General features: G+C 41.3%; 1 protein-coding gene across 3 annotated transcripts in view; it reads left to right on the forward strand.

Moving 5' to 3' along the window:
• pcdh12 (protocadherin 12) overlaps positions 1 to 10,456 on the forward strand; it is a 16,209-nt gene extending 5,753 nt beyond the window's left edge. The window contains exons 2-5 of one of the 3 annotated variants that reach the window (XM_061686134.1): positions 1,999 to 2,090; positions 2,494 to 2,645; positions 6,930 to 7,097; positions 7,997 to 10,456. In XM_061686134.1, the coding sequence (XP_061542118.1) occupies positions 1,999 to 2,090; positions 2,494 to 2,645; positions 6,930 to 7,097; positions 7,997 to 8,223 (639 nt within the window). In that variant the 3' untranslated portion in view covers positions 8,224 to 10,456. The remainder of the gene's footprint in view (positions 1 to 1,998; positions 2,091 to 2,493; positions 2,646 to 6,929; positions 7,098 to 7,996) is intronic. The other 2 variants (XM_061686135.1, XM_061686136.1) reach the window with 2 other exon arrangements.
• The last annotated feature ends 3,430 nt before the right edge of the window (positions 10,457 to 13,886 follow it).

Here is a 13,886-nt window from a genome sequence, read left to right on the forward strand (position 1 = left end):
ATCAGTAGTAGTGGTCAGTAGCCAGCAGTAGTAATCAGTAACCAGTAGTCAATATTAGTAGTCAGTGGTTGTAGTAAGTAGCCAGTGGTCAGTAGTATAGTCAGTTGTGGTAATGAGTTACAGGTCGTCAGTAATAGTAGTCAATAGCAATTCGTCAGTATTAGTCAGTTAACCAGTAGTTAGTAGTAGTAGTCATGAGTAATAGTCAAAAGCCCCTTTCCCCCTTACCCTAAATCTCCATGATGTCTGTTAAATACCCTTCTTATTTACTCTCTCTCTCTTTTCTCTGCTGGTTTAATTGTGTTCTCCCGCCATCGCCAATGTGCGATCACTTTGGATTCCACACGTGCTTACAGTTAGCGTGTCGCTAATTAACTTGCACCCCCACCACCACCATTGCCTTCCTGGGACATCAGAGGCGTAACGGAAGAGCCGTCCTTTTATTCTCCTGTTACTAATCCACTCGCTACCCACTCACACCCAGGCGGTGACATGCTGGGGGACTTTAACACAGTTCAATACCTTACACACACAAAAAGCTGCTTTTGACGGACAGTGTGAAAGGGGATAACATGTTTTTATGGGCATTCAGTTTTTTTTTTTTTGTCATGGTGGAGGATGTTCATGTTCGCGGTCCCACAAAATTAATTTGTCACGTTGAGGAAAAGGTAGCCATCAATGTTTCTACCCAGCATGCATCACTCCTCACCCCTCTCACCCTGCTCGACCCGCCCTCGTGGCCCATTTGGCACCAGAACCGCTACAGACGTCGGCCGCCTCCCTCCGGCTCATAGAGGATGTGGGCTGCTATGCGCACACACATTTCCGCGTCCATCCCGGAAGGAAAGCAGCCAGAAAAGAAGAATAGACTTTTTTTCTTACGTGAAGGTCACTTCCTGCAGAACACACGTGCAAAAACATGCTAAGTCATATATTAGTCTACACACAAAAACGCGCACACACACACACACTGACAGATTAATCTTCACTAGCGTGTGTGTGATTTTGTGTGTGTGTGCGTGTGTGCTTCAGACGCCAACAGCTGCTTCTCACATGATACAAAAACACGCACTCTCACGCTGTTTTGTTGGTTTCATTTTATTGTGACTTCCACTTACTGTATGCACATCTCAACTTCCACGCATCGCATACTTACATACGTCACATGAATTTGTCCTCGCATGACTTACATAACTTAGATATGTCATATGATTTACACAGGTCACGTTACTTTCATACCAGGCCTACATATGTCACATGACGTACAAATACATGCCACGACTTACATACTGTATGTCACAACATACGTCTCCTGACTGACGTACATGAAATGACTTAAACACGTGATATGACATAAACAGGTCACATCATTCACATTTGAGATTTACATACGTCACATGACCTTTTTTTAAAAAATTTACAGTTCATCCCAATTTACACACATCACATGATTTACAATTACATACCTGTCACACCTTACACATGTTACAACATACATGCGTCACATGACTTATACACATGATATAACTTAAGGCTGCCGCACACCGAGCGATGCGGCCGAACCCGACTGAACTCTTCCGCGGTGTGCGGGGTTCTGCAGATATTTTCATGTTTTGCGTTTCAAAATTTTAATTGCTGGTGCACGGGTGTGGTGGATTGCATCCAATCAAAATGCACATAAGCTTTCACACTCTTAAAATATATTATTGGGTTTAGAGTGAGCAAGGGTCAGACATGAAAAAAAAAAAAAATACTTCCATTACGACTAACACACGTCACATAATTCACACACAAGACTTACATATGTTGCATGACTTACATTAGAAACTGTACATGACAGCTAACATCATTGAACTTGCATAATTGAGACACATAATATGACTTTGACATACTGTACGTATGTCACGACTTATGTCCCAGCTCAAAAACACACTCGCTTGTGTTGTTTAGTTGTTGTTTTTTGTTGTTGATGGACTTTGTTTTTGTGTCGGCATGCAGCAGATTTCTCAGCTCCTGTCGCTCCTCCGTCAAGGTCAGCTGCAGCCTCGGACCAACTTCCGCGGAAATAAATATTCGCACCGAGCCGGAAGGTCAGTCTTCGTTCCCGTCTTCTTCTTTCTGTTGGTCCACAAAGTACACTAAAGGCAAACGGCCAACAATTCCATAAAGGTATTTGTTGTGTGTGTGTTTGACTTTGGGGGTATATTTCTAATGTTTTGACCTGCTCACAAATCTGAATGAGGTGGTCAAAATATTAGGAACAGTTCTCAGGATGATGCAGTAAAAGAGTGATAAACATTATGATCTTAATGGAGACCTATGCGTGCATGCGTGTGTGCGTGTGAGAGAGACTTTCCGTGCCTAAAATAAATGTAACAGATAAACAGGAAGTCAAACAGTCGCAGGAAGTGGGTCATCACCTGACACTTGACTGTGCATAGAACTATAGTAAGTGCGGTATTAGTATTTTCGTGTATGTGTATGTGTGTGTAGGTATGCAGGTCAGGACTGTTCTGACTGGCAGAGCACCAAGGACAGCGGGCACGGTGAGAGCGAGGCGGGCGACGTGGACTGGGAGGCGGGCAGGGACTCGCCCATCGACCCGCAACTGGAGGAGGGATTGCACAACCTGCTCAACAACCCTGGTATACACACACACACACACTCAGACACACACACACAAACACACACACTTGTACGCGCGTGCGCACACATGTGAATGTCGACCATGTTGACTGTGGTCAAAAGGCAACACACACGCACACACGTTTGTACTTGAACTGACTTCCTGTTGAAAGCGAGTTCTACTTTGACGCGGAAAAAAAAAAAACTTGGCCACACAATGGACGCGCTAGCAAAGCAAAGAGGAAATAACACACATCCTCCGCCTGCAGCGGCTTCACTTGTCTGCTCGTTAACGTCTACTGTACGGTTACGCTATACTACTATAAGACAAAAGTAAAGTAAAACAAACAAAAAACACATAAACATCAACCAACCAACCAAAACCAAATCAAGAAGTAAAAAAAAAAAAGTCAAAACCAAATCAGAAGAAAAGGCAACAAAAGAGAACCCCCACCCTAAAATTTAAACATAGTAAAGAACCAATCAAAACCAAGTCAAAAATCACACACACAAAAAGTCAAGAGCGAAGTAAAAAAGAAAAGCTAAGAACCAAGTCAAATGCGATCAAGAGCCACGTCAAGAACTATAAACTAAGTGGAAAACCAAGTAAAAAAAACCCAGACAAAACTCAGTCAAAAAACGGAGTAAAACAACCCCTGTCAAAACTGAAACAAAGAACAAAAAGACAGTCTAAAAATGAAGTTTAAAAAACAAGTAGAAAAAGGTCAAGAGCAAAAAATAAATAAAAATAAAAAGAAAATCTGTAAGAACCAAGTCAAAAATGGTGAAGAACCAGAAGTATGTGTCGATTCAAAAAATAGCTTCTCGTTTTTGTCCTATGAACGTTTTTCGTCAGAAGCGAATATCGATTTTTATAAAAAACATTACTTTGTTTTTTTTTACCATAAGTCTAATAAAATATATTTCTTGTCGTATTTGGGGATCTATTAAAAAATATGGTATCTCATTTTCCCGTGACCCTAGTGAGGAGAAGCGGCTCAGAAAATGGATGGATGGATGGATGGTATCTCATTTTTCTGTTTTGTTATAAGTGGCGTCAGAAGTGGGGATCCATTTTAATGATGTGCTTTAAAAAAAAATGATAGGATCCTTTTTATTTGTGACCTTTGTCAGAAGTTGCGATCAAGTGACAGCTCGTATCTCGAAAAACTCTTCAGTCAAGGCACTCACTCAAGGTATCTCACTTTTTGCTCGTGTCTCAAGACAAAAAACTGGTCATGTGACAACTCCTTTGTCTGAAACTCTTAAGTCAAGGCACTCGTATCTCAAGGCGGCAGTGTATTAGACGTTCTGTGTTGTCTAAAACTCGTAAGTCAAGGCACTCACATCTCAAGGCGGCAGTGTATTAGTCTTTCTTTGTTGCAGCATGCTAACTAAAGCAATACACTTACTATTGTTTCAACGTTAACATGCAACCTTCAAATTTGTTGTGTTGACGTTTTAAGTGTGTTTGTGGGTCACTGGGCCGCATGTGTGTGTGTGTGTGTGTCTGTCTGTGGGTGTGTGTCTCTGTGTGTGTCTTCCTGCTATTGTGGTGGTCTGAGCCCTGAGGCCCTTTAAGGAGGGAATTACCACCAAAACCAGCACCCCTCCAGGATAAACACCGTGTGTGCGTGTGTGTGTGTGCGCGTGTACATAACTCACACCTGTGACATATACAGTGTGTGTGTATGTGTGTGTGTGTGTGTGTGTGTGTGTGTGTGTGTGTGTGTAGGTGTGCGCGTGCGCACATGTGGAACCTTTGATTCTCCCGCCAACATTCCGATGCTCTTTTTTTCTTTTTGGGCCCTTTGACTTTTTTCTTTTTCTTCCTGCGGGGTGAAGATTTAGTTACACTTCAAGAAGGCGGAGGATAAATGAAAGAATACAATATCCATCTTCTGTACAGTTAGGTCCAGTTTGCAGGGTCACGGGCGGGCGAGAGTCAAGAGTCAAGTCAGTCAAAAACAAGAACCCCCCCAAAACATTAAAAAAAGCAAGTCAAAAGTCATTTGAGTTAAATATGAACCAAGAACCAGTGAAAACCCACCTTGGAATTACATGTGAACCAAGAAACCCATGTTAAAAACCAAATCAATAGTAGAAAAAAAAATAAAATTAAAAAGCTAAGTCAAAATCCAAGTAAAAAAAACCAAAACAATTAAAACCACCGTGGAATTAATACAAACCAAGAACCAATTTAAGGAACAAGTCAACAATTAAAAAACAAAAAACAAACAAAAACAAAAAAGAGTCAAAAACCAAGTCAAAACTGTCTTGGAATTAAATAACAAGCCAACAGTCAAAAACCAAATCAAGGACAAGTAAAAAATCAGAATCAAGAACTAAGTTAAGAATTAAATCAATATTGCAAAAATAACAACAACAACTCACCGCATTATGAAGTCAAAACAAAGTCAAACCCAAAAACAAGCAAAAGGTGCCTGATAATTAAATATGAACCAATAACCAAGTTAAGAAACTAGTCAGTTAAAACATTGTCAAAAAACAAGTTAAGGACTGGTTGCCAGTCAATGTCAGGGCATACTGTATATGGACAAACAATGGACTAGTTGCCAGTCATTCACATACAGATAAACAAGCAAGCTCACCTTCACAACTATGGAATTTTGTTTTCCATAAATTTAACATTCTTGTTCTGGGACAAGGAAATCTCCACACAGATTCAAACCCAGAACCTGTGGACTGCGAGTCAGACGCTCTAACCGTCTGCTCACTGAGCTTTTTCTTTGTTTGTTTGCTTTTCTTTCCAGCTGAAACTTTAAAAGGTTTTCAGGTGGAGTTCAACTTCTTAAACAAAGACAGGAAAGAAGGGGTTTAACTGAGTGGGCGCCAGATCCGTAACTACTGCTTGTATGTGCGCGCGTGTGTGCACTAATGGATCGCATGTGTTTATGCTTGAACAAAAGGAGGCGAATGACTGAAATTGTTCTGCGTCTTTTTTTTAATGACACCAAAGGAGACCTCTGTTGTTCAACTGTTTGTCATTTTGAAGTTTTCATTTGTTGTGAACAACTAACTCTGTTGTCATTAAAGATCTTAAATGTAATTTTTACACTTGACTTTAATTGGGAAAAGTTGTTGAGTTAAAAAAAAGTAAAGCAAAGTCAGCTTTAATGTAAAATGATTAGAAGCACATATTTAACCACATGAACAGGACAGAACAGGGACAAATACAAGACAAGACAGTACAGAAAAAGAACTGATCTGGCCAGACCAGAAAAAACAACAAGAACACTGACAAAACAGGCACAACAACAGGATTGGACAGAAAATGAGTAATAATAGGACAACATGAAAATCAAGACAGGAACAGGACAAGAACAGGCAAGGAATAAAACTGAACTGCTGAAGACCTAACTAGAATAAGAACAGGACAAGAAAATAAGAACTAAGACAGAACAGGACAGAAGATAACTAGAACACTGACAGGTCAGGACGAGGACAGAACAGGATAGCCAGAGATACAACAAGGACAAGAACAAAAAGCGCTATAACAAGGACTGAGTGAGAACAGGAAGGAAAACATGGAAAGAGGCAAGAACAAAAAGAGTCAATGTCCGTAAGAGAACAAGAACAGGACAGGCAAGGACAGATCAAGAACAAGGAGTGAATGAAAACAGTACAGGAAAAATAAGAGCATGGCAGGTCAAGAACAGAACAGGACAAGGACAGGCAAGGAAATGAACAGAAGAGCCGAGGACCTAATTAGAACAAGAACAGGACAGAAGAGTGCAAGAAAATAAGAACCAAGACAGAATAGGACAGAGGATAACTAGAGCACTGGCAGGGCAGGACAAGGACAGAACAGGACAGGCAGAGATGCAACAAGAACAACAACAAAAAGCACTAGAACAAAGACTGTCTGAGTACAGGATAGAGGAAAAATTAGAAGAGGGACAAGAATAAAAAGGACATGCAAGGAAAAGAACAGAAGTGCTGAGGACCTGACGAGAACAAGAACAGGACAGAAAAGTGCAAGAAAATACCCAGAAATACTGAATGAGAACAGGACAGAAGAAGAAAAACAAAAAAGAACAAGACATGATGGGATAGAACAGGAATAGAAAGGACCAGAACAACAACAAGGACTGAACAAAAGCAGGAAAGAAAAACAAGATCAGAAACTAGTTCAAGAACAAAACAAACATTTCCTGTTCTTACACGTACACTATCATGTCTCTTAAAGATGCTGTCGTCATGGTGACAACACAAACAGGAAGCGCCGACAAAGCCACCAATCAGAATAAAGATAACGTGACAAATTTGTTTTTTTCCTTCAGAAGATGTTTTCTCGGAAGCCGGAGATCCATCGTGGATGGCGCGTCTGTCTGTGACTCTGTCGGGAGATTACCACGACAACGTCTTCGTGCCCAACGAGCCGCCGTCCTCCGAGAGCGAGCTGATGCCACGTGATGCCTTGGACTCCTCGTCCTCCTTCTCTACCTTTGGTAAAAAATTTTGCTTACAAAGAAATATGAAATTTGGTAGAAATGAGTAGCCGCCCCAAAAGGTCTGAAGAAACCATGTGCAAAAAGACACAGGATGGCTGCCGTTTTGGTTTGAAGCTGTCATTAGAGGGGATAATTCCAGGGATACGAGTTTTTTTTCTGCGTGAAAATGCAGCCCCCAAAGCAGTTTCACTTTGGTAGGTACTGTATGTTGGCAAGAAATAGATTCACAAAAAAATGTCAAGAAGCCATGCCCCCTGAAAACATTGGTTGGTCAATTTGGTTGGAAGTAGACATTGTAGCGATAATTTCCAAGGATCGTTTTCTCCTGGATTTATTTTTTCAAATCCCGGTCCTGCCTGTGTGGGTTTTCTCCGGGTACTGCGGTTTCCTCCCCCATCCTAAAAACATGCATGGTAGGTTAATTGAAAACTCTAAATTGCCAGTAGGTGTGAATGTGAGTGCGAATGGTTGTTTGTTTATAGGTGCCCTGCGATTGGCTGGCGACCAGTTCAGGGTTTACCCCGCTTCTCGCCCGAAGATAGCTAGGATAGGCACCAGCACGCCCGCGACCCTAGTGAGGATAAGCGGTACAGAAAATGGATGGATGGATGGATGGATGGTTGGCCAATTTGGTTTGAAGCGAACATTTCAGGGGTAATTTCCAAGGATTATTTTCTCCTGGAATTTTTTGGGGAAAATTCAGCCCCAAAAGTCAGTTTCACAAAGAATGTAGACCCCCACACAAGCCATTTTTAAAGTCATTTTGTCCATTTTCAGGATATTGTATAGTTTAATGCTGCCAAAAATGATGGCTAGAAATGATGACAAGATGACTAAACGTGTTTTTACAAGTTCTGAGACTCCTCTGTGAAATGTTCTCTTGTTACCTCTCTCAGGGAAGACCCCAGACAAAGATGGCCCACTGGATGGGGCCTTGCTGTCAGAGGTCAGCACGCTCTTTGAGATGTTGATGACGCAGAAGGCCGACGCCCACCCGGGCCCTCGAGCTGACGTCCTCTACCGCCTGTCTTCGGCGTATCGACGCTCGCTGGAAGCGGACCCCGCTCCGGCCGCTACGAGCAGCCCAATGAGAGGCCTGGCCCAGCAGCCTGGACAATTTTAACACTGGAAACCAAAGAAATCATGTGTAGCGTTATCTTATATCATCTCATTTGTTCTTGAATTTAAACCCACAAGTGATTTGTTTTTGCTTGACTGCATCCTTTTCAAACAGGAAAGCAAATAGATGCATGACATACCGTATGTCCAAATGGTGCCTAAATGAAACAAATATCCCTTGACCATTGTCAACTGAAGCTGTTTTGTTGCATTTCTAGTGGTTACGACAGCCTGGAGCTGCACAGTAGGTTCAGCAACAATAATAAAAAACAGCACTGTAAAAATGAAAACAAAATGTGAAACACTCGGAAACTCAGAAAACATTTACATGCCGCGGATTCCATGAGTATACAGACTTTTCAGTTATACATTTCAGCCACTAGGGTCCTGTGAGTCCCTGCAGGGCGACGCCGACGAATATCACAAACAAGACGTTTGGTCAAGAGATGAGCTTGTAGAGTTGACTTTAAGTTTCCTTTGTTATTATCAAATTTAGACACCATCGCTCATCTGTGCTCTGGAAAATGAAAATGGCCACTTTAAACCGACTACACGAATGTAGCCCGATTTGGTCCCGACAGAAAGGTAGCAGACAAACGCTCACGACACAGCAAGTCTGGCGTGTCAGAATGGTTTGTTTTTTCCCGCATAGTGTGACATGTCCTACATGGTCCAATAATTGTTCTAGACATTGAACAATAGTGTGACCGAGAGCCTTTTAACACCCATGACTCTCTGACTGACGCGTTCGCGCTTTTCTGCCGGAGAGAACAGATGCCGGGGCAGCACGCCATGCGCTCGTTGTTTGTGCGGAGCCAAGCTCCAGTTAACCTCGTGGATCTGCACTTGTGTCCCGCGGTCCTGCATGGCCACAAACTGTTTCCTTGCTGCCTGGACTCTTCTTGTCCCCCCTACCCGAAGGCCCGTGACATCGGACTGTGCTCTTGGTGACAGCACGCGATGATGAAAAATCACTCAGTCTGAGCTTGGCATAAGTGGAACTGCTTTCATTGGCTGAATCTTCAGAAAGATTACAGGGGGTGCGGGTAAGGATCCCTGGAATGGACCCCTATAATGTCCACTTCAAATCAAAGTGGCACCCTTCTATTATCTTTTCAAGCATGTCTTGAGACTGCTCATGACAGACATGCTTCCCAAATTTTATGTTGCTAAGTGAAACTGGCTTTGGGGGCTGATTTAAAAAAAAAAGACTAAAGGTGGGCAAGGGTCCCTGGAAATGACTGCTACAATGACCTTTTCAATCCAAAATGGCTGACTTCCTGTGTCTTTTCAGGCATGGCTTTCTGAGACTTTTTTTTTTTTTTTTGTCGGTCTACTAATGATACACATTCCTTCCAAATTTCATGTCAAGTCAAACTGGCTACGGGGGATGGATTTTAAAAAAATCCTGGGGGTGATACATGGTTAATTGCTGAGTTTTAGGTATGGGAAAATCCCCCCAAAAAATGTAAATATTTTTTTCCCAAGCGCCCTATTTACATTGTAATTGCAAATGCAAATTTCTGAATTGAGACAAAGTTTGATGTTGTTTTGTTTTGGGTTTTATCATGTTGCCAAATTTCAATGAGTTTTAATTTGTTTCAAATGTTGTACCTGCATTTTCATTTTTGCCATTTTGTTCTCTGGGCCACCTTAGCACAGTGACACACAAGTCAGACCAAAGAGCAAATAATGACGGTTTAGTTGTAAAAAGATGAAATATGACATTTGTGACACGTCAAATGTTGCTTGCACTGACAAATGTGCAGCATTTAGACTGGACACAATTTTGTTCGTGTCAACACTGAATGAAATGTTACTTTGTACCCGAAAGAAGAAGATGAGGACTTTGCCTTTGGGGACAAACAGACAAATAGTCACAAGAAGGTCGCTGGGTGGAAACAATGAAGAGGGGAAAGAGGAAGTGTGAGAAAGGAAGTAGCGTTAATGGTAAATAAAGTGGAGGGAGGCAAATAGCCACGAGACAAGCTTTTGCTTCAAAATGGATTATAAAAAGGGGGTGTACAGTATATATTTAGGGGTGTACGGATGTGTGGGGGTTATATATGCGGGGGTGACAGCATGACAGGTGTTCACCTGCTGAGAACACGTTGACCACATTGAATGAGAAGACTTAAAATGTTACAAACTGCTGTTAGTGGGGGAGGGGAGGAAGCACTTTGTACATATTTGTTCCTTATCAAACATGTTTGTAGCTTTCTTCCCAATAAACTGAAGTTCACCCTGACTTTGTGTGTGTACAAATTCAAACACTTTGCTTTGTGCACTGATTCCCTCTACTGGTCATTAGGCGCAGTTACAACCAACCGACATGGAAGTTTTTTTGGGGGGATTACAGCAGTAACTTCTTTTGGAATAAATGTCGGACAGAAGAAAAAAAAAGACAAAGAAAAAGCAAAAACACATGCACATCTTTGATGAACTAAGCTCTTGTGAGATAGAAGTTTTGAATGTGGCAGGTTTTCCTGAATAGTTTGGTTGGATTCCCAGTCTACCGAGCTTTACCACCTTCAACTTGAAAGGTTCTGTCATGGATTTGTGCTGTTTGGTTGAGGAGTGCAGGAAAGAGGTGGACCCAAATGTGACGAAGCTGGAGAAGCCTGACAGCCTTTAGAAGGGGGAAAAACAACAACAACAAAAATTAACTTCAATATCTCCCACCATTATGTAAGTTTCACCATTCAAACCACATTTATCAAACTCATGGCCGGCGCTATTATTTGGTGTCGACACATGGATTTGTTTTGAGTTACATCACCTAGCACACGCCGAGCTATTATAACCTGGTCGGGTTAAATCAATGTGAAAAAAATGGTGGAAAAGGCGAACTGTTTACATAATTAAAGGATTATCACAAAACATTGCTGGCTGGTAAATCAGATGTATGAAAAATCACAGCCAGCTGGTCAAGTTACCTTGAATGACAACATCATAGAAAGCCACAAAAAAAGATAAAATCAACAAATGTGAAAACAACAAAAACAACAATGACAAAAACAACTGAGACTATAACGAAAAAAATAAAGACAAAAAACAAACAACGAACAACATAAAAGTGAAACAAAAACAAAAAAGACAACAACAACAGTGACAAAAACAACCACAGCCATAATGACAACAATAAAAACACATAACAACAAAAACAAACAAGCAATGAAAACATTCAAAGAAAACCACAAAAAAAGACAGCAGCAGCAATAACAGTTGAAACAACAAAATAGGGTTCAAGCACAATGTCAGTGCGGTGAGGTTCATGATTGGTGAGGCACTGACTACGTCACGTGAAGCTCAAATCAACACTGCGCACTTTTAGTGGCTTTTCCGGTGGATAAGAAAGACTAAATGTCACACACTTTCATTAAATATATTAGACAGTCTGTCAAACGTCAGTTAGTGCAGTACATGTGTGATAAAACGTATATTATTGGCGATGTAATGAGGAAACACCAATGTCTCTTGTGTGAAGCCACGGGCCAATCACAGCCTGCCTGAATGGATGTGTGCATGGCGTCATGCGAGCGATGACTCAATGTGACTCGTAGCTGCACTTCCTATGCATTTGAACAAGAAATATGAAAATTCAGCTATTTTAATGATGAAATCATTGAAATTATTGGATTGAAAAAGAAAATCGATGTAAAGCACGGACCATAGAACTAAAATTGAACAATTTAATGTAATTATAAGGTTTTCTTTACTATTCACATGCAGTGGAAAGGAAAGACCACCAGGGGGCAGTGAGGCTCTGCCTCACTTGCCTACCCTGATCGCACGTCACTGGTGTGGAAGGTTTTGATGGAGACAGTGCCGCTTTATATGCTCTCTGTGCTTTGTTGTCATGGCAATGTGAGTGAAACGGGTAGCAAAAGCTCTTAAAGTGGACAAATAGTCTCTCCCACGCTCCCATCTGCCTCGTTGAATCGTCCGTGTCGCATATTTCTCATCTGTCGCACATTTGTCTTGCCGATGAGGTGAAAATGTTCCCGCGCTAAGCTGCTGCCGATTGCGCCGTCATACATCAGCCGGGCCCTCGCTCCGTTTTTCGACGTACGCTGACTCGGCTCACTTCGTCTTCCACTTAGCCATTTGTTTGAAAGAGAAAGAAAGATTTAAAGTGTAGGAGCGCCAGAGAAAAAGAGCAAAACAAACACTTTGCTTCCCTGGCGGCTTACATGCGCGCGCGACTAATGTGCTTCGCTATTAAATGTGCCACCCGCGACTCGGAATGTGAGCAGAAATGTAATAAAAATCTGATTAAAAGCAGTCCACTATTGAAGTTCAGAGTGAGCCGGCTCGCTCCCGGCAGAGCGGCGCACGGATAAAAACAACAGAAATATTACCTAAACAATAAAAGTGCAACAACAACAGGTGTTTAATTTTGTTGCCTTCCTCTTTCAATGATGAAAGATTACAAATATATTGCATTGAAGTCCAGAAACTGGCAAGGGATGTTTGCATGAGCGCAAACATTAAAAGGACAAAAGGTCCAGCAAAGTTGCACCACCACAATGAAAACATCATGACTTGATTTAAAAAGTCTACACCACACTCAATTTGATCTCAGTGAGAGCTCACTTCATACAACAACAACGACAAAAAAAAAACAACCAAAAAAACAATAACATACAACCATGAAAAATATAATACCAAAGAAAAAGATGACCACGAGGTCATCAACAACAACTGCACAAAGACAGCAGGGTCATTCCAGCAAGCAGGTTAAACATTCTCTTCAACCAAACCTGAGTTCTGACTTGACTTCACCTGAACTTGAAAACTGAGGTCATTCAGGTCCAGAACAGTTGATTTGAATTAGTTCAATCAAGTCTAAGGACGCTCACATTGAGGTATGCTTGTGCATGGCCAAAATCAAGACATCATCAAATGTATATGTAAATTGTTTTCGGAATGTTAATTCATTTGATTGGCAATAAATCAATTGACGAATTATTTTATTGGAGAAACAAATAAAAAGGTATATAGTGATTAATAAAAATGTAAAATGGCTCATCAGATTAAACAATGGAGGGACCCCAACAACCATGATAACAGTGACAATGACAACTACAACAAGGACGACAACGACCAACAAATTACAAATTACACATGGGCAACAATAAAAGACAATAATGAAAACAATTACAGCCTCCCTTCCCCATATCACGGTTCACTTTTTGCAGTCTCACTGTATCAGAGATTTTTAAATCATTCATTCATTCATCTTCCGTTCCGCTTATCCTCACTAGGGCGAGCAAGCAATCTTCGGGCGAGAGGCGGCGTACGCCTTGAACTGGTCGCCAGCCAATAGCAGGGCATTTTTAAATCTTACTTTCAATATTTTTACCGAACAAGCATAACAAAATAAACATTTTCCAGTTATCAACCGGCGAAATTCATTCGCTAACCCCCACGTCACACAACCAGGCTGGTCCACGCCTTTTAAAACCGCACATGTTCAAAGTCACAGATACTGCAACGTAGAACATGGGAATGGCAACCCCACGTTAACAAAAATATTACCGGCACTTCACTTGCATATTTTGTATTGATATGATGCAAAACCAGTTTTTATGCGATCACTCGAGTAATCAATGGGATGATCTGAAGAATAATAAATTCTAAAAATATTAGATGGCCCTAGCGCTA

This window comes from Phycodurus eques, chromosome 9, assembly GCF_024500275.1.
Source record: "Phycodurus eques isolate BA_2022a chromosome 9, UOR_Pequ_1.1, whole genome shotgun sequence".
Taxonomy (NCBI): Eukaryota; Metazoa; Chordata; class Actinopteri; order Syngnathiformes; family Syngnathidae; genus Phycodurus; species Phycodurus eques.